General features: G+C 45.7%; 1 protein-coding gene across 8 annotated transcripts in view; it reads left to right on the top strand.

The window, feature by feature from the left end:
* LOC129706393 (monocarboxylate transporter 2-like) overlaps window positions 1-20,814 on the top strand; it is a 356,464-nt gene that overhangs the window by 315,003 nt on the left and 20,647 nt on the right. For all 8 annotated transcript variants that reach the window (XM_055650680.1, XM_055650677.1, XM_055650676.1 and 5 more), the window contains 2 exons: window positions 11,204-11,347; window positions 13,596-14,432. In XM_055650680.1, the coding sequence (XP_055506655.1) occupies window positions 11,204-11,347; window positions 13,596-14,432 (981 nt within the window). The remainder of the gene's footprint in view (window positions 1-11,203; window positions 11,348-13,595; window positions 14,433-20,814) is intronic.

Here is a 20,814-nt window from a genome sequence, read left to right as displayed (position 1 = left end):
AGAAGGCAATGGAGGCCAATTCACTGGATGTTTTCAAGGGAGAGTTAGATTTAGCTCTGAGGGCTAAAGGAATCAAGGGATATTGGGAAAAAAGCAGGAACGGGGTACTGATTTTACATGATCAGCCATGATCATATTGAATGGCGATGCTGGCTCGAAGGGCCAAATGATTTACTCCTGCACCTATTTTTCTATGTTTCTTTGAACCCAGAACCTGGTTTACAGGCAGGATTACCTCCACAAATCACCAGGTGATGATGCCCACAGGTCAACATCCCTCTCTGTGATGTCAACTGCTTCCCTATTAGAGACTTCAGGGCAGCAGGAAAATGGAGATACCCCTGCCTGTAAGCTCACCCACCATCCATCTAGGAACTCCACCATCACCATCACTCGTAGAGCTTGTCTGAGAGGCCACGTGACCCAACCCTGCTCCTAATTCATATTGTGGGTGAGAGCATCCCTGCCCTTTCTAACCTGACACTGCAGTAGGAGTTCCTTCACCTCTCAGCTGACAGCAATGAGGTGCACCAACACTCTCAAGGGCAATGAAGGGTGGGCAATGAATACTGGCAGTGCCAGTTATTGCCCAGATACCCACTGCTCAGGGTCATCTTTTTATAGTCAGGAAATCGACTTTATTACATCAGCTGACTTCAGCAGCACTAACATAATGTCAGACTGGGGTTGCTACAGCACCTGTTATACCTTCCATTTGCACACTCCAGTCACCAACATGATCACCTCCACACTCACAACTTAGTTTAGTGTATCTTAGAAATACAGCACGGAGACAGGCCATTCAGCCCACTGAGTCCACACCAACCAGCAAGCCTCGTACACTGGCAGCATCGGATATACGAGAGATTCCAATTTTTACCGAAGGCAATTAACCTACAAACCAGTATGTCTTTAGGATGTGGGAGGAAACTGGAGTACCCAGAGAAAGTCCACCTGGTCACAGGGAGAACGTGCAAACCGTACAGAAAGCACCCTTTGTCTGGATGAGTTTAGAGATACAGCATGGAAACACCAAGTCCACGCCAACCATTAGTCACCCGTTCATACTAGTTCTATGCTATCCCACTTTTGCATCCACTTCTTACACACTAGGGCCAATTAACCTACAAACCTGGACATTTTGGGGATATGGGAGGAAACTGGAGAACCCGGGGGATACCCACATGTCACAGGGAGAACGTGCAAACTCAAAACAGACAGCACCTGAGCTTAGGATTGAACCCAGGTCTCTGGCACTGTGAGACAACAGCTCTACCACAGCACATAAACTGACACTCCCGCACAATATTTCTTGCCACTAATGTCCTGAGGGCCAAGTTGTTCTGAACTTGGATCATGGCCAAGAGCCTCTGTTCTTTGGCACACTCTCCATGTTAACGGGGTCACATTCCTTCCACTGTCACACACGCATGTTGCCAAAATGCCATGATCTCATGACCTACAGAAACGAACTGCTGAAAGCACTAAATCACAGCCTCACTGGAAACAATTTGTTTTCCCAGAATTGCTCTTACTTTTAAATTGGATTTAAAATGTGTGCACTCCCAGCCTGTAAGTCAGATGAGGATATGTAGCATGAAAACACTTCACTATTAACCTTTCATCACATCGCTGAGTGCTTCCATACTGGCTTTGAACTGGCAGTGAGGAATGGGAACCCAAAATAGAACACAGAATCGATTCTGTTTATGATCCACTGTATATCTCTGGTGTATCTTAGCATTAGGCATTTGTATGGAAATAATTGCTTGCTGATAGCAGATGATTTGAAAACTGGAAAAGGAATGTATATGCGGAGTTACAGGGAACCGCAAGGACTCCGTATGTCAGTCGATACAGTGTGTGAAAAGTACTCGTGTGTGTTAAACGGGACACAAAGCGCTGGAGTGACTCAGCGAGACTTTAGAGTTAACTTTAGACGGCATGTAAACAGGCCCGTGTGTAGGAAGGAACTGCAGATGCGGTGTAAATCGAAGATAGACACAAAAAGCTGGAGTATCTCTGGAGAGAAGGAATGGGTGACGTTTCGTGTCGGGACCCTTCTTCAGACCGGCCCTTCGGCCCACTGAGTCTGCACTGACCTGTGATCACCCCATACACTAGCACTATCCTACACACTCAGGACAATTTAGAATTTTATCGAAGCCAATTAATCTACAAATCTGCAAAATGTGGGAGGAAACCAGAGCACTTGGAGAAAACCCATGAGGTCACAGGGAGAACGTACAAGCTCCATACAGACAACACCCATAGTCAGGATCGAACCCGGGTCCCTGCCGCTGTAAGGCAGCAACTCTACTGCTGTGGCACTGTGACATCCTCTCTTAAATACATTTTTAATTATTTACAATTCTTAACAATTTTCCCCTCAGAAAAGAGTCAGGCAGCATCTCTGGAGAACAAGGATAGGGGATGTTTGAGGTTCATAAGGTCATAAGGAATAGTAGAATGAGGTCATTCGGCCAATCAAGTCTATGCCGTCATTCAATCATGGATGATCTATCGTTCCCTCCTAACCCCATTCTCCAGCCTTCTCCCCATAACCTCTGACACCTATAGGTTGAAACCCTACCTCAGATTAATTGTAGCAAGGGAGGATAAAATTGGAAGAGAGGAGGGGAAGGGAGGGTTGTATTAAATTGCTGCAGAAGAGAAGGATTGAGATGCCTTTGGCAACTTCATGCAAGTTGGTGCAGGTGCAGGAATTTAAACAAGGACAAGCATATGCATACTTAATGTCACAAGAACAACATATACACATGACCATAACTCAAGCATGTATACTTTTGCTACTCTGCTTGCCCCACCTTGCTTGTGAAGCCCCAGAACCATAGTCATACAGCACGGAAACAGGCCCTTCGGTCCAACTCATCCATGATGACCAAGATGTCCCATGTAAGCCAGTCCCTTTTATCCACATTTGGCCCATAACCCTCTAAACCTTTCCTACCTGCCCAAGTGTCTTTTAAGTACTGTGATCATACATGCCTTAACTGGCAGCTCATTCCATATACCCACCACCCTCTGAGTGAAAAGGTTTCCCCCTGATCTTTAAACTTATGTCCTCTGGTTCCTTATTCCCTTACCCTGGGTAAAGGACTCTGTGCATTTACTCCATCTATTGCCCTTGTGATTTTATACACCTCTATAAGATCACCCCTCAGCCCCCTACACTCAAAGGAATGAAGACCAAACCTGCCCAACCTCCTCATATAGCTCAGGCCAGAGAGTTCTGGCAATATTGTTGTGAATCTTGTAAGCACTTGGTGGACTTCCAGGCTGAACAATCCTTCCAGCTAAAGCTGGGATTCCTTTGCACTTGTAGTGTAGTGTACTACTGTTCATCTTTGTGGTGTGGTCTACATTAGAGAAACGTGGCACAGATTGGGTGATCACCTCGCAGTGCACCTTATTTTTCAACCTTTCTATCAAGTGCAAACTTAATAACTTGGTACAACTTATCAATCTCTCTGGTTTCTGTTAGCCAACTAATATTCTTTCTGAAGTCTGAAGAATGGCCCCAATGCGAAACGTCGCCTATCCACATTCTTCAGAGATGCTGCCTCCAACACTTTGTCTCCTTATGTGTAAACCAGCATCTACAGTCCCTTATTTCTACAATATTTTTTTCCCTCTGTTATCTTCTACTCTGTGAATATTTATTTTCCACAATAACCTTTGTTGTCGTACCATCTGAAATTCTTTCTGGAAATGTAATTATAGCATGACCCCCATTTCCCCTTTACCTACAGCACGTATTCCTTCCTCAAAGTATTCCAATAAATTGATCAAACATGATTTCAGTTTCACATGAATCGTGTTGACTTTGTCTGATAACCTTGACTCTTTAAGACGCTATTAAGAGCACTTGGTATGAGTACTTGATAGCATTTTCCATGTGACAGTTGTTAACCCATCTGGCCTACAGTTTTCCTACCTTCTTTCTTGCAGTCATGCAGCTTCAAAGCAGACCCTCCATCCCATCCAGTCTGTGCTGACCATCAAGAATCCATTTAGAGTAACTCTACACAAATCCATTTTATTCTTTACACTTTCACTTCATGTCTCACCAGATACCACCACTCAAAAACAGTTACAGGAGCCAATTTACAGTAGCCTATTCAATCTATTAACATACACAGGGTGGCACGGTGGCGCAGCAGTAGAATTGCTGCCTTACAGCACAAAGATCAGGGCTCAGTCCTGACTACGGCTGCTCTTGATACGGTGTTTGTACGTTCTCCCTGTGACCGCGTGGGTTTTTCCCGGATGCTCCGGATTCCTCAAATATTCCAAAGACATACAGGTTTGTAGGTTAATTGGGTTTGGTGACAATTATAGATTGTCCCTGGTGTGTAGGATAGTGCTGGTGTACAAGCAGTTGCGTAGGGTGGGTTTTGAGCGCCCGGGGCAATTTAAAGTTTTGCGCCTCCTCATTAGCGGGGGGGGGGGGGGGGGGGGGGGGGGGGGGGGGGGGGGGGGGGGTGAAAGGGGGGTGAGAAGGGAAGGGAAGGGGGAAGGGAAGGGGGAAGGGAAGGGGAAGGAACATGTTTTTTGGTCGTATCCCCCGTCTCCGCTTGTTCCGAGGCCTAATGGCGGAGCTGGTGGCCTCGGAGCTGGGACAGCGGCCTGGCATCAGAGTTGGGACGGCAGCAGCAGCTGGGACGGCAGCAGCAGCTGGGACGGCGGCAGCAGCAGTGACAGCGGCGGCCTGACCTCGGAGCTGGGACGACGGCGGCGACCTGGCCTCGGAGCGGGGACAGCGACAGCGGCGGCCTGGCCTCGGAGCTGGGGCAGCGGCCCGGCATCAGAGCTGGGACGGCGGCAGTAGCAGCAACAGCGGTGGCCTGGCCTCGGAGCGAGGACAGCGACAGCGGCCACACGGCATCGGAGCTGGAGCAGTGGCAGTGGCGATCTGGCCTTGGAGTTGGGACAATGGCGACCAGAACTCGGAGCTGGTCGGGCCTCTGTAGAAGCAAGCCCCGCGCTGTTTTTATACTCACAGCTCCAGGTAACCCCTCCTCGCTCCAACGGCTCCCCGGGCCTCTGTAGAAGCAAGCCCCGCGCTGTTTTTATACTCACAGCTCCAGGTAACTCCTCCTCGCTCCAACGGCTCCCCGGGCCTCTTAATTTTATAAAAAAATTTTACCCAACAATTTTTTTGCGTCCCTAAAAATTTAGCGCCCGGGGCACCGCCCCTCAGCCCCCCCTCACGCTACGCCACTGTGTACAAGATGATCGCTGGTCAGGGCAGACTCATGATGGTCGTTTGAATCCACAACGACCATCAATCACCCGTTCACATAGTTCTATTTTATCCAACTTTCTCATCCACTCCTTACATACTAGGGACAATTTTACAGAGGCCAATATAAAATTAATGTAATCTACAAACCTTCACATCTTTGGGATGTGGGACAAAACCACTCAGTGGAAGTCCATTTGGTCATAGGGAGAACAGCAGCACCCAAGGTCAGGATCGAGCCGGCCCCATGCAACATGAGCCGCCTTTCCGAGATGCCCATCATGCCGTTCCGTGACGCGGAGAGGTGCCTGTTGTACAGGCTTCTCCTGCACACTCTCCACACCCTCGACCTCGTCTTCCGTCCAGACACGCCCTGGCGGTCCGTGTTACCACCTGATGATGGGAGCAGTCCCCAGTGGAGGTCTCTCTACAAGGGAGTCCTCCCCCTTTACATTGGGGACCTGGGGTGGAGAATGTTGCACAAAGCCATGGCCTGCAACAGGTATTTGAGCCGGTTCACGGACTCGTCCACCGCCTGTCACTACTGTGGCGAGGAAGAGACCGTGTTCCACGTCAACATGGAGTATGAGAGGTTGCAGCCCCTGTTCGACTATCTGAAAGGGCTGTTCCTCAAGTTTTGGCTCTATTTTAGCCCGACGCTATTGATTTTTGGGCACCCGGTACAGAAGAGGGAGGGTCGGGAGTGAGGAGGGGGTCTCCCTGTCGGTCTGCTTCTGGGCCTGGGCAAGATGGCCATTCGCGGGTCCAGGCAGCGGGCAGTCGACGGCTGCACAGCGGTCGGCTTCCTGCCCCTTTTCCGGGGTTACATCCGTGCCAGCGTGTCCCTGGTGAGAGAACACGCGGTGTCCACGGGGACTCTGTAGGCCTTCCACGAACGCTGGTCACCGAGACCCAGCCCAGACAAGAGTCGGAGACTCAGCCCAGAGCAGTCGGAGATGTCGCCGATGCCCCCAAACGGAAAGCAGAGACTGATCCTGGTGGAGGAGAACCACCAGCGCCCGCTGTAAGTCCCCATCACACCACCAATTCCAGCCACTACCCCTTTGTCCCCCTCGTTGGCTCCTGCCCCCCTCCCACATGAGACCCTCCTCTCACCCATGGCTCTTCCCCCGTCTTTTCACCAAGCTCACTTCCCCCCCACCCCCCGACCACCCATCCCCTTAGTCTAGTGTTAATTACAGTGTATCAAGAGTATATTTAATGTCAGGACCCCTGGAGGTCCAACGGTGAAATGCCGTTTCTGCAGCCATACATTACACACAAATAGACCCCAGACACAAACATAATTACATTTTACCCCATCACAAGCTGTGATGGAAGGCCAAATAAACTTATCTCTCCACTGCACTCTCTCCCCCCCGATGGAGAGAAAGTCAAAGCCACCTGGCGATGGCGATTGTCCCGCGGCCATTTAAGTCGCACCCGGGTCTTGATGTTGGAGCCACGGTGTGCGCTCGCAAAGTCCCGCATTCCAAGCCACGGGGCGGTACCCCGCTCTGGTCGACCCCGCCGGGCGGGAGAAGTCGCCGTTGCAGGAGCCCCGAAAAGCGGTCTCCCCAGGGAGCCGCGGCTCCACGGTCCCGCCATCCGCAGACCCCCAGCAGCAGCCTCCGACTCAGCATCAGCAGCGGCAGCGGCAACGCTCCTCCACCGCTCCACCCGCTCCGGTCTCGCCAGCTCCGCGACGGTGGGTGAGTTGGCACCATGAGTCCCCGGCTTCTTCCTGTTGGAGGCCGCTCCTCGTTCGGCCCCACCACAGCTCACTTCCTCCAGTGCAGGGAGAGATTCAAAAGTTTCCCCCCCCCTCCCTTCCCCCACCCCCACCCCCCCCACACACACCACCCATCCCAAAAACTTAGTCAAAAAATAATGTTACAGGCTGCAGAGGCCGCTTACAGTGGCCTACCGAAGGCAACAAGAAGCTTCGGGACACACTTGTGGACCATAAAGTGGTCGTCCAGTTGGGTTTGGATTCATCAGTGTAACGTAGATCACAGTTGTGCTTTAAATGGTTTACTCAGCATTGGAGGGAGTACAACTTGAAATATGTTTATTTTTGATCATTTTCTTAGTTGCAATGAAATATCTTTGACCTTGCTGCCTGTTCTGCTGAGAAATCTCCACAAATTCTGCTTTATTTCAGATTTCCAGCACCTGCAGTTATTGTTTTGATTTGCTGTGATTGAATTTTGACATTAACTTATGGGTGACAGGATTTGACTAATAGCAATGAGGTAGAATGTAATCTTCGGGAAGTATCGTGATTGGAGTTTTTGAATTATTTCTTTTAGCTTCTATTTTTGTTTTGGTTCAATATTACAAAGTTACAAGCAAGTAACTTAGTGCAGCACAGTACAAGAACTGTTCCAGAGCCGCTGTCTGAAAAAAGCTCAGAGAATTGCTAAGGACAAACTGCACCCCCTCCACATACACCTGGATCTCCTGCCATCAGGCAAGAGATATCGCAGCATCAAAGCCCGGACTACAAGACTGCTAAACAGCTTCCTGCCACAGGCTGTGAGGCTGCTAAACAGTCACTCTGTACTCACAGTTACCTGATTCTGAGGCTTGGCACGGACACTTTAATAACTGGCACTGGCCACTTTAATAACTGGCACTGGCCACTCAAATCGGCTGCCCCGGACATTTTTATGTTTGGTTTTACTGTATTTTAACGTTTACCTGCTTTTAACTATTTATACTGTTCCATCAGGGACTGGATTGTTTTTAGTGTTATTATGTGTGAAATGTTTTAAATTTCATGTGCGATGCTCCGGTATTCCCTGGGAAATGTCTTTTCATTTTGCACTGTACAACTGTTGCTTGCAAGATGACAATAAAGGTTGGTTGATTGATTGATTGATTGATTGATTGATTGATTGATTAATTGGTGCAGCGGTAGAGTTTCTGCCTTACAGCGCCAGAGATCCAGGTTCGATCTTGACCACGGGCGCTGTCTGTATGGAGTTTGCACGTTCTCCTTGTGACCACGTGAGTTTCAGCCGGATGCTCCGGTTTCCCCCCACACTCCAAAGATGTGGGTTTTTTTTAGGTTAATTGGTAAAATTGTTAATTGTCCCTAGTGTGCGTAGGATAGTGCTAGCGTACTCAACTCAGACACAGAGGGCCAAAGGGCCTGTTTCCGTGTTGTATCCCTAAACTAAACTAAACTAAACTAAAAGAGTGTAGAAAGGCACTGCAGATTGTGGTTCAAACCGAAGATAGACACAAAATGCTGAAGTAACTCAGCGGGACAGGCAGCATCTCTGGAGAGAAGGAATGGGTGACGTCTAGGGTCGAAACCCTTCAGACTAGAAGAAGGGTCTCGACCCGAGACGTCACCCATTCCTTCATTCCAGGGATGCAGCCTGTCCCGCTGAGTTACTGTAAACTAAAAGAGTATTCTGTAGCAGAGTTATATTTAAAGAGGACATAGCTATGGAGTACGGTTGGTCATTGGTCAGCATGGATCCAGAGAGCTGAAGGGCCTGTTTCCATGCTGTATCTCAAAACTAAACTAAACTAAAGTCTGTTGACTGACCATATTTCACTGTGGGCAACGTTTGGTCCTGTGTTCAAGAACCTTGCAATGGAACAGTGCTGGCAGGAGATACCAATCCCTAAGCCAAAACTGCACGAGACAACGTGAGCCAGATGTTACAGTGACCATGTGCCAGCTATGTAGGTATATAGCTATGCTAAACAGTCAACCTTGCTCATTTATCAATCTGACTTTGACGCCAATGAAAGACCTGGCACTGAGCTTGCTAAATCTAGATGCTAAATCTAGATCTAAAAAGGGTTGAAATATTGTACCACTTAACCCCATATTTGAGGCATATGCTGGATACAATTTTACAAGATGCTGGAAAGAGAAACTTCTAAAATCATTGCAGAAAGTATTTCTCACCTACGGAACGAGTGAATTTGCTTTTATGTACTGCAAAGTCCGAATGATCCAGTATTATTGTGTTTCCTCTAGAATTCTTTATCACCTGTGCATTATTGAATCGGGTCTATTATTCCAGGTCCACCACCGATTTTCCGGCAACTCGTGGTCCAGCACCCCTTTTAATCCAGACAAAATTACGAGAGTGCACTTGTAATGCCTCCTGGAAGTCCCATCCGTGTGATGTGGCCGATCTTGACCTCGTCTGGACTTTCAGGGCCGATCAGCGGGTCGAATTTGCCCACTGTGGCCGGGTATCTGGAACTCCGGCCTGGCTGGAGCTGGCATATCCATTCCCATGGCTGAGTTCCGAGGCCGACTTTACCAGCCGGTATCTCGACTCCTGGGCTGCCAAGCAGACCGTTCCGGTACCGTTTGACTCCTCTCAGAGGTCGTGACCTCTGTTGGTCTGGCAAAATGGATAAACTCAAAAGGCTCTGGAACCAAAGGTGCCGTAAAATCAGTGGTGGTCCTGAATGACGAATACCCAATTCAACCCAATACCATCAACCCTACCATGCTATGAAGATTTGGCGCAGAAATCCAGTAGCTTTAGGACTTTGGTAACGGTGGACAAGCATACATTATGGAGGTATAAACTGACCCACTCTGAGTTACTCCAGCATCTTGTGTCTTTTTTTTTATAAACCAGCATATGCAGTTCCTTGTTTCTACATTTTATTCCACACAAGCATATTTTCCGGATTAAGTGATCAGGCTTTGTCCTGCCCCTCCTGTCTTCCAGCTTTCTCTCCGTCAAACCACAATCAGAGATGCTGCCAGACCCGCTGAATTACTTCTGCACTTTGTGTCTTTTTTTGTAAACCAGCATCTGCAGTTTTCTGTTTCTCTGGATGTAACATGTTTTAATAACCAAACACACTGTTATTTCTGGCCCTTTTATTCCTGAAGCAGGGTCTTGACTTCAAACATTGATCATCCTTCTGCCTCCACAGATGCTGTCTGAGCCACAGAGTTCTTCCATCAGCTTTCATTTCACCTTTTCTATATATGACACAGTGGTCTTTCAACTTTAGATATACAGTGTGGATACAGGACCTATAGCCCACTGAGTCCATGCCGACCAGCAAACACCCATACACTAACACTATCCTACATACCAGGGACAATTTACAATTTTACCAAACCCAATTAACCTACAAACATGTATCTCTGGAATGTGAGAGGAAACCAGAGCACCTGGCGAAAACGCACACAGTCACAGGGGGAACGTACAAATTCTGTACAGATAGCACCTGTGGTCAGGATTGAACCCGGGTATCTGATGCTGTAAGGCGGCAACTCTACAGCTGCACGACTGTTCCTCCCCTGCTTACAATATTACAGCTGACTTGACTAATGAAGGCAGGCATCACATATATTCTTCACCAACTATGGCAGCAACTCTGCGCCAATGTGTCGCGGTGGTACATTTTCTAGTGAAAATGTAACCTGCAACTATGTTCCTGCTGATTCCACATCTCTGATATATTAGGAATGTGCTGCAGGAAGAATGGAAATAAATTAGAGTCTTGTTTGGCTCTGCCAGTGATGTTAACTCTACAATCAGTGAGAATCTTAGCAAGTGGTTGAACCACATGGTAAATATAAACCCTACTGCTACAGGGTTTCAAACAAGTATCACCACATCACTGGTCAGCATTTGGACATTAATCAAGTTGATTTGATTTCAGTGGGATAATTCTCCAATTAATATGATTGATATGGTTTCCTCATAGAACATAACATGAAATATATTCCCTGTTGATGCTTCAAAAGGTTCTCGACTAGCGCAATTTCATTGAACATGGTGAAAAATAATTGAAGACATTTGGTTTGATGTATAATTTTACATTTTCTTGAATATTCATCAAGACCATGAATAATTTGTATCGACTTTGAGCAGCTGACAATCTTATTTTGTAAAGCATTGTGACTTGTTTCTCACTTCTCTTTGCTTTCCGCAGGGCCCATCAGCAGTGTCCTGGTCAACAAGTATGGATGTCGTCCAGTGATGATGGGGGGAGGAGTATTATGTTCAATTGGAATGATAGCTGCTTCGTTTTGCAATAGCGTTCTCGGGCTTTTTATGTGCGTGGGATGCATCACAGGTGAGCAGTTCATTTGCCATCATTAGCCACAATACTTGCTTCATGCATGTTGGTAACCTCTTGACAGTAGATGCATAGTCTTTTACCCAGAGTAAGGGAATCAAGAACTGTCGGGTTATGCTTGTAATAAGGCTCGTACGACGACGTAAACAGAGTATACCTTTATTTAGCCTCTCTGTACCACAGCAGCAATAGCAACAGCAGCCTCGTGTGTAAGCCCAGGCAACTCCCTAACTGCCCACACCCTGGGTTCCAGTCACATCCGGTTACTGGAGCCTGGCTTCTGGCACACAGGGTCCTAGTGCCCCTCTGCTCAGCCTTACACTATTATTGCATAATACCACAAGAACTAGAGGACATAGGATTAAGGTGGGAGGGGAAAGCTTTGATGGGAATCTGAGGAGCAACATTTTAACAAGCTGCCAAAGGAGGTAGTTGAGGCAGATATTATAAAATATTTAAAAACATTTGGACCAGGTACATGGACAGGAAAGATTTAGAGAGATATGGGACAAACGAAGCATATGAGACTATTGAAGATGGGGGCAGGTTGGTTGGCGTGGGCATATTTGGCTGTGGGGCCTGTATGACTCTGTGACTCCAGGTCAATGGAGAATGGACACTAGGAAAACCCAAGCTATTTAGTGTTGTAGAGTCATACAATGTAGGAACTTGCCCAACTTGCCCACACTGACCAACCTGCCCCATCTACAATAGTCCCACCAGTCTGCATTTGGCCCATATTCCTCTAAACCTGTCCTATCCATGTACCCGCCTAACTGTTTCTTAAATGTTGCAATAGTCCAGGGCTTCAATCTCCTCCTCTGACAGCTCGTTCCATACCCCCACGTGCTTTGGGTGGCATTTCACAATGATGTTTGGCTTCTTTTGCCCCAATTGTGTTTATATAGACATGTTCACAAGACCCAGCAAGGGGCTGTTTGCAAATATCTAAGTGTGACTCATAGCACAGCACACATTCAAAAATAACAACAGATGTGGAACAGCCATGGCTTGGGACTCGCTTTGCACACAGAGGGTAGCGGGTATATGGAATGAGCTGTTACAGGAGGTAGTTGAGGCATGTACTATCACAGCATTTACAATACATTTAGACAGGTACATGGATAGGAAATGTTTAGAGGGATATACTGTAAGCCAAACATGGGCTGATGAGTTTATCAAGATGGGGCATCTTGGTTAGTCTGGGACAGTTGGGGGAAAAAGGGCCTCTTTCAGTGCAGTATGACTCTAGGGGAGATAAATTAAAGGATGAATGTTGATTGGAGTAGAGAAAATATGGAATACTTTGATGAGAGTTAACCAAATATTAACAGACTAAATGATTAGCCATTGTTTTGCTCCAATATCAATATAAGAAATTGGAGGAAAAAACTGCTGGATTGTCTGGACTGCTCCATCATTCAATCAAAAGGGGATTGGAAATATATTTGTACAGCTTTGGGGAAATATATGGGGATTTTTTCAAAGTGACTACAGCAGTTCAACAATTATGCAATTCTTTATCTTCTACCACAGCTAACCATATCTCAGCTAATGTTTTAACTCAGATACATGTTCCTGCTATTTTTTTCTGTAGCCATTGTATTTCAGTCAAACATTCCTCGCTGAAGTATCTTACAATCTCTATGTTGAGTTTGTGTTCATGCCTCGAGCTATGAATGGAACTGTTGCTTTGCTGGTTAGTGGCTAATGGGGAAAAGGCACAGATATGAAAAAGGAAAATGATTTTCTGTCTGTGCTGGATAAAAAGATCACATTGGCACATTTGGGTCAATAGTGTTCCTGACGTGCTTTCAGTTTGAACCAAAGCATTTATTCCACCAAATCATTCAATTCTAACAAACCATTCATTACGCCAAATCATTCATCCCACAAAATCTTCATTTGAAAATTGCACCATTGCACCAAAAGAAAGATGAAAACAGTACAGAACAGTCTGAAGCCACATGCACAGAAATGTGTAGCAGATTCTGGTTTACTCCAAAGATAGACACAGAATGCTGGAGTAACACAGTGGGCCAGGCAGCATCTCTGGACAAAAGGAATGGGTAAAGTATCGGGTCTGAAGAAGGGTCTCAACTCGACTCTAAACGTCACCTATTCCTATTCTCCAGAGATGCTGACGGACCCGCTGAGTTACTCCAGCATTTTGTGTCTATATTTGACTGATCTTCATTCGCAATTGGCAGGTTTACAAATGTATTGTATTCCTTATTTTTCCCAGGTCTTGGATTGGCTTTCAATCTTCAACCAGCCTTAACAATGATTGGGAAGTATTTCTACAAGAGACGCCCCATTGCGAATGGAATCGCAATGGCTGGTAGCCCAGTGTTCCTGAGCACTTTTGCACCTCTGAATCAGTACTTGGTCAATGTCTTTGGTTGGAGAGGCAGTTTCATTATCCTGGCTGGAATGCTCTTGAACTGCTGTGTGGCGGGATCCTTAATGAGGCCCCTAAAACCCACAAAATCCACAGTGGTGATAGACGCACAGGTTACTACTCCAAAGAAGGACGAGAGCAAAGATGTGGGAGATGGACTGCTGCAGGTAAAGAAAAAGCAAACGTTCTTTGCAATGTTTAGCCAGCAACTAGACCTCAGCCTCTTCAAGCATCGGGGGTTTCTGATCTATCTATCGGGCAACGTCATCATGTTTTTTGGCTTCTTTTCTCCAATTGTATTTTTGGCTCCTTACGCCAAGCACATGGGAATAGATGAGTATTCTGCCGCATTCCTGCTTTCCATTCTAGCTTTTGTAGACATGTTCGCCAGGCCCAGCATGGGGCTGCTTGCAAACTCCAAATGGGTCAGACCAAAGATCCAATACTTCTTCAGTTTTGCCGTCCTCTCCAATGGCTTGTGTCACGTCATGTGCCCGTTTGCGAGTGACTATACAGGCCTTGTGATCTATGCAATCTTCTTTGGGTTTGCCTTCGGAATGGTGAGCGCCGTTCTTTTCGAAACGCTGATGGACTTGGTTGGTGCCAAGAGGTTCTCCAGTGCCGTGGGACTTGTCACCATTGTAGAGTGCTGCCCTGTTCTTCTGGGACCTCCACTGGCAGGTAGGAATCCTACATTGTTCCGAGAAGTCACTTTTGTCCATGTAATTTGATTGTCTGGTTGAAAGACACAGAGTTGAAACAGGCCCTTCAGCCCACCAAGTCCACACTGACCATCGATCACCCATTCAAACCAGTTATATGTTATCCCACTTTCGTGTCCACTCATTAAAAACTCCAGGGGTAATTGACAGGGGCCGATTAACCGACAAATCCAAATGTTCGGCTAGTAATTTCAACAATTATTTCTTCTCAGAAATTTGAGGGAGATTGAAAATGAAAGAATCGTACAAATTGCAGAAAGTAGATAAAATAAAGGCAATTAAATACAAATATTCTCTGCTTGAATATACTCTGCTAGTTCAGGTTATTATGTACGTTTCTAATAACTCTTATATAGATTTTCTCAGCATCTACAAAGTTGTGCAGATAGGCTGGTACTATCTACCTAGCCTAATCTGTTATTAAAACATTTTGCTTAGTTTAGTTTAGAGATGCAGCATAGAAATAGGCCGTTTGACCCACCGAGTCTGCGCCGACCAGCGATCTCCGTAGAGTAGTTCTATCTTACACACTACGGGTAATTTACAGAAGTCAATTAAAGTACAAACCTGCACAACTGTGGAATGTAGGTGGGAACTGGAGCATCGGAGAAAATCCACACGATCGCAGGGACAACATACAAACTCCGCTCGGACAGCATCCGTAGTCAGGATTGAACCCAGGTCTTTGGCACTGTAAAGCAGCAAATCTACCGTGCTAACCTTAAAGAAATGGGATAATGTGAATGTAAATTGCTCGTTTTAAGCTTCCCCCCAGTCTAGTTTCAGTCAAAAACACTTGAACAACTAATCTTTATTTTGACAAAGCACAATAACAGTTCAACTATTGTACCTACCCCACCGCGGGTTCAATTCTCATATCTGCCTGATCAAGCCCACTAGGCCTCGCGCAAACAGAGACACTCCAGAAGGTCATGCAATCCCAAGCGCTCTCCCAGAAGATCGATGCTGGACCTCATGGCAGCGGACTTTTAATAGGTCCCAGGACCTTGAGGGGCCGAACCACATGGGGGTGGACTCTTAATAATCCAATTACAGATATCGATTAACCCCATACATAACAGATTTCCCATACCCAATAATACAGCAGCTTAATACATTGTATTCAAACAGGACTTCTCACAGAAGCCAACTTAGAAACATTTATCCTGATCTGCAAGAAACCCAGACAAGGCTCAATACCTCATCCAATCAACATTCAGCAAAGTAGAAATCTGCAACATTATTTACAAGGTGTATGTCTGGTTTGCAGCCATCCAATCCATTCTATGCATTTTGCACCTAATTGACAGGGTCTGCAGATGTTCTTATTCTTTTCTTGCAACTTGTATCTAGGCTCTAGACACACTGGCACCACTCCGCAGCTTGTCCCAGTTCTGCAGAGAGCAATTCCAAATTGACCAAATCTCCCAGCAACCCTGAAGCTTTTACCCCATTTTAAAGTCCTAGCCTCTCCAATCTGGCCAGGATTGACATTCCTTCCTTTTTATTATATATGATAACCCATCATTTATGATAACCAAATAGTTCAATAATCAGCTAACCAGATATACATATGTGAGTCCTTTACATTTCCCATCTATCAGCAACACAAGATGATGATGTTTCTTCCCAGAATCTTTGTCAAGCGTCCCAAGTTTTCATGGGCATAACTTCACAATTTCCGTCTGATGAGTCTTCACCTCCCGACTTTTTGTTGGGCGCGAATTCCCACCATCCGTGTTGCTGCCCATTCTTCGATCCCTTTCCACAGTCGAACCGAAATCGGAAAAATTCCTGAAAAACTTGGTTACCATCATGCACCCATGCTTTCCCATGCAATTCACTATAGTTCAGCAATACTATCCCTATTCGAACCTATTATATTACTGTATCCCTATTACTCTCTATTATCCTAGGATCAACACTAAACAGCCTTCTTCATACTCACACGATGTTAAACTTCAGCTGGGTTCAGTCCAGATTTCCCTCCAGGCATGACTGATTTAAATCAAACCATGACGAATATTTCAATTTAACCAAATTCAGTCTCAGCCATCGATTTACTATGTCAAATTTCAGTGTCCATCTAATCTTTCTCATTCCACAGCATTGTGGCCGATAACACAATTCCATTCCAATTCCTGTGGAATTCCCAGCTGTTCAAATTTAAACAATTAATTTCCATATGCTGTCAATTTTATCAAAAATCCAATCAAGTGCCGAAACCAGGGACAATTTCTTCCCACCTTGATAATAGAAGCCGCTTTACCATCAAGGGTTAAACAATTCAAATCCATCGGTCAAATGTGCATCAGCTCAGCTATTCTCAATACTTATTATTCAAGTTTACCCTCTAATTTACCAAGTCTCTCCTCCAGTACTTCTTATTTATGTATGTTTCCTCACTATGTTGACTCGTTACTCTGTTGATTCTCTACTATGCTGGCTCTTTACTATATTGACTCTTTTATTGGCTTTGTTCTCTGTCTAGGGGTTCTCACTTGTACCAATTCTTTTTATCTCTAAGTAACTCTTCAGGATGGTTAGTATTGACTTTGAGGGGAACTTATATATTTTCAGTCTACCTCATCATTTATACTTCCACCTCACATTCCAGGATATGTCTTAATTCCTGATATCCGCTAGGGTCTGTCCCTTCCTTTATAGTAACTAAATAGTCCAGTCCCGTCTTCGACTATCCTCCTTTGGGTGAGACAAGAGAAGAATGCCAAATCAACAGTCAATTCTTCAACGATTTTAAGACTGTATCCCTATAAGCCCTCTTTAAATTAATTTACTTATAACTAAATTTTGGCGCAAAGTGAGTATTTTGCCCCCGAACCACAGAGGAATTCTTTTTTTATTCAAATCCAATTCTTAAAGAGGAGCTATCCCATTAGTCATTACAAGTTGCCGGTTTTGTTTCTTTGAAAGATGATTAGAGTGTTAGTTTTAATTACTAGGGAGTAGGGATACTGAGGAGCAGCTTTCTCTGTCTGCTGGCCTTCCCAAATCTCTTAAAGGGGCAGGACAGTATCAGTTCCTCCGACTGGTCACCTGTTTCTGGGGAGCTACATTACCTTTGCTGCCTTCTGCCCGTTCTTAAAGGGCCTGTGCATTCTTTTACCTCACTCCCCAGATAGTGTGTCGTCGATATACTGTCCTGCAGGCACAAACTCAGTAACTCATTAATATAATATCATCTTTCCCCACTCCCGTTCCTCCTGCACAGTAGGTTTGCTTCTTCTCTCCCTAGTGCCGTTTCAATTCCTCAGTAGCCATTCCTTCTCATACTAGCTACTATGTTCCTTTTCTTACTTTCTTTATCGCCCCATTGTTTTTCTTCAATCCTGCTATGTTCTGCCTTCTCGCTGGACACTCCTTGCTCCAGTGACCTCATTGGGTGCAGTTGAAACAAGCTCCTTGGTTTACAATCTTCTTTGCTCTAAGGGAGGGAAGAAAGATTGGATTAGCTTGTACTCGCTAGAATTTAGAAGATTGAGGGGGGATCTTAGAGAAACTTACAAAATTCTTAAGGGGTTGGACAGGCTAGATGCGGGAAGATTATTCCCGATGTTGGGGAAGTCCAGAACAAGGGGTCACAGTTTAAGGATAAAGGGGAAATCCTTTAGGACTGAGATGAGAAAAACATTTTTTACACAGCGAGTGGTGAATCTCTGGAATTCTCTGCCACAGAATGTATTTGAGGCCAGTTCATTGGCTATATTTAAGAAGGAGTTAGATATGGCCCTTGTGGCTAAAGGGATCAGGGGGTATGGAGAGAAGGCAGGTACAGGATACGGAGTTGGATGATCAGCCATGATCATATTGAACGGCGGTGCAGGCTCGAAGGGCCGAATGGCCTACTCCTGCACCTATTTCCTATGTTTCTATGTAAGGGGTTTTCTGGGGTAGTCATAGGATGGGTTATAATTTTCTTCTATGTGATTTTCAGTTTTTACTACAATAGTACATCCAATTTGTTCATTCTGGTAAATTAATTGAAGGGGTTCTAGAGTAGGGGTCATGCCCGCACGCCCACAATTCCAGGGCAGGTCAGTGAGTCAGGACTGAGAAAATGGGTTAGCTTGAGTAAACGTTGTGTGACTTCTTGGTTCCTGACATCCGGGCCATCTCTCTCTCTGCTTTCTCGGGTCCCAGTAGTCTCTTGAATTAAAGGATCTCCCATAATTATTTGGATTTCAGCTGTGTCCATTTTCTCTAGGATCTCTAAATTCTTCGTAATCCTGGAAATCCCTTCTTTGACCCCTCTCTTTCATTCGCTCCCTTTTTGGACAGGCCCGACTCCTATGTCCCATTCCCCCACAAGTATAGCAATGATTAGGCAACATGGTTGGTCTTATTCTACCCCTGGGTTCCATTGGAATACAATACAATACAATACAATACAATACAATACGGGTTTATTCGTCACATTGCACATAAAGTGCAAGTGAAATGAATATGTCAGCAGCGATACAATGAGAAAGAACACACAATACACAATAAAAATGTAACACAAACATCCACTACAGCATTCATCACTGTGGTGGGACGCACAAAATTTGGCCAGTCCTCCATTTCCCCCCGTGGTCGGGACCAGAGTCCAGAGTCAGTCCAGGATCGGCTCTTCCCCACCGGAGACCGCGGCTTCAGGCTGGTGTAGGCCGCAGGCCGGCGGTCGAAGATTTAAAATTTGCGCCGCAGCCAGAAGCACCGCAGACCGCAGGGCCGGCGGTCGAAGCTCCCCTCTAGGGGTGATGGTAAGTCCACGCCGGGTCCGCGGTCGAAGTTGGCCGCGGGCCGGCGGTGGAAGCTTCTTCTTCCCCCGGGTCCCCAACATGAGATCCCGGGCTGTAGACACCGTGCAAGCTGGAACTCTGCAGACCGCGGCTTCAGGCTGCTGGCAGTCTGGGGTCTAAATTGGGACTATAGTGGAAATAATAATCGGAGTAATCTGGAACCCTAATTTCTCCCAATCCATAATTTGCTGGTACTCTTGGAATCCATGGTTCCGAGTTAGATTTTGGTAATTCTTCATTGGCTGAGCGTTCACTTTCTCCTAGTTACAGGATAATTGTCCTGGTTCCTACTTTCCTTCCAATAATATCTCACAGCTCTGGCTATTTGACTGGCTCGGACCAGTTCCTGTTATCAGTTTTAATTAAATCCACTACTTTAGTGGGGAGACAATTCCACAAGATAACACAATATTGAGGGGAACTTGCTCCATTCTGATTGTTTAAATCACCTGATTGGTCCATAAATAATTTTGAAAAACGGTCTAGAAATTCATCTGCTCCTTCACCCTTCTCTTGTTTTATTTCCAGAACTCAACTTAAATCGCCTGGTTTCTGAAACGTTTTTGCAAGGGCCATTAAAACAGCCTCTTCTCTTGCACTGTCATTCATTACTGCGTTTGCCAACGTTTCATAAGTCGGTTGTCCTAGGGCTACTAGAAATTTGGTATTCTCAGCTGGAGTAATTATCTGTTGTATGTTCTCCCACAAATCCCGGGAATCTGCATGATACACACGCATTGCGGTTTGTAAATAATCTATAAAGGCAGCAGGTGACCTTCCTATCGGGGATTCTGTTTAGTACTGACAGTATTTCATGGGGCTTTCACGGCATATGGCATCTGTGGCACAGGGATTATTCAAACTCATTGCGCTGGCCAAATCCGCTGTACCTATTCCTTCCCTTACTGGTAACTGTCTATGGGATACTTGTTTAATTTGTAAGCTTTCGGTTACGTCAAAATCTATCTCGGTATCTAAAATCACTGTCTCACCCTCAGTTAAATCTTCCTGTTCGCTAGGCGTTTCCCGATACTGCCCAACTAAATAATTCCTTTCTACTCGAGTAATCTGTCTAGGTTGTGGCTCACAGAAATACTTTGGTGGTTGCACTATATATAACATACCTTTCTTCTCTTTAAACGCCAAAGCTAACCTTTCCATTCTACTCCGAGTGCCATACGTCCTGGGTGATCTATCAATGATGGCGTGGATAGGATCGAAAGATCTGGTACCTCATTATCTGCTGTTGGTAGAACCTGTTCAGATGTAGAATCTGCAGGAGTTGTTATAGATTCTGCAGACCTAAAATATTTATTATGGACACTAGTCATACACGGTGCTGGTGAAGCCTGGGAAACGCAAGAGGAACGAGGTGGGAGCTGCGAACTTCCACTGGCGTTAACATTTGTCCACTCTTCTAAATACTCATCTCCTTCCCCCTCAAAGTCAGCACCAACCATCGGATTCCTAATCTTTAATTATACAGAGACTAATTTTCTTCCAGGAGATCCACCTTTCCCTTGTTCTGAGTGTTTCCCT

Source organism: Leucoraja erinacea, chromosome 19 (genome assembly GCF_028641065.1).
Source record: "Leucoraja erinacea ecotype New England chromosome 19, Leri_hhj_1, whole genome shotgun sequence".
Lineage (NCBI taxonomy): Eukaryota > Metazoa > Chordata > Chondrichthyes > Rajiformes > Rajidae > Leucoraja > Leucoraja erinaceus.
Note: the sequence above shows the minus strand (reverse complement) of the source record. Positions and strands in the feature narration are given on the sequence as shown.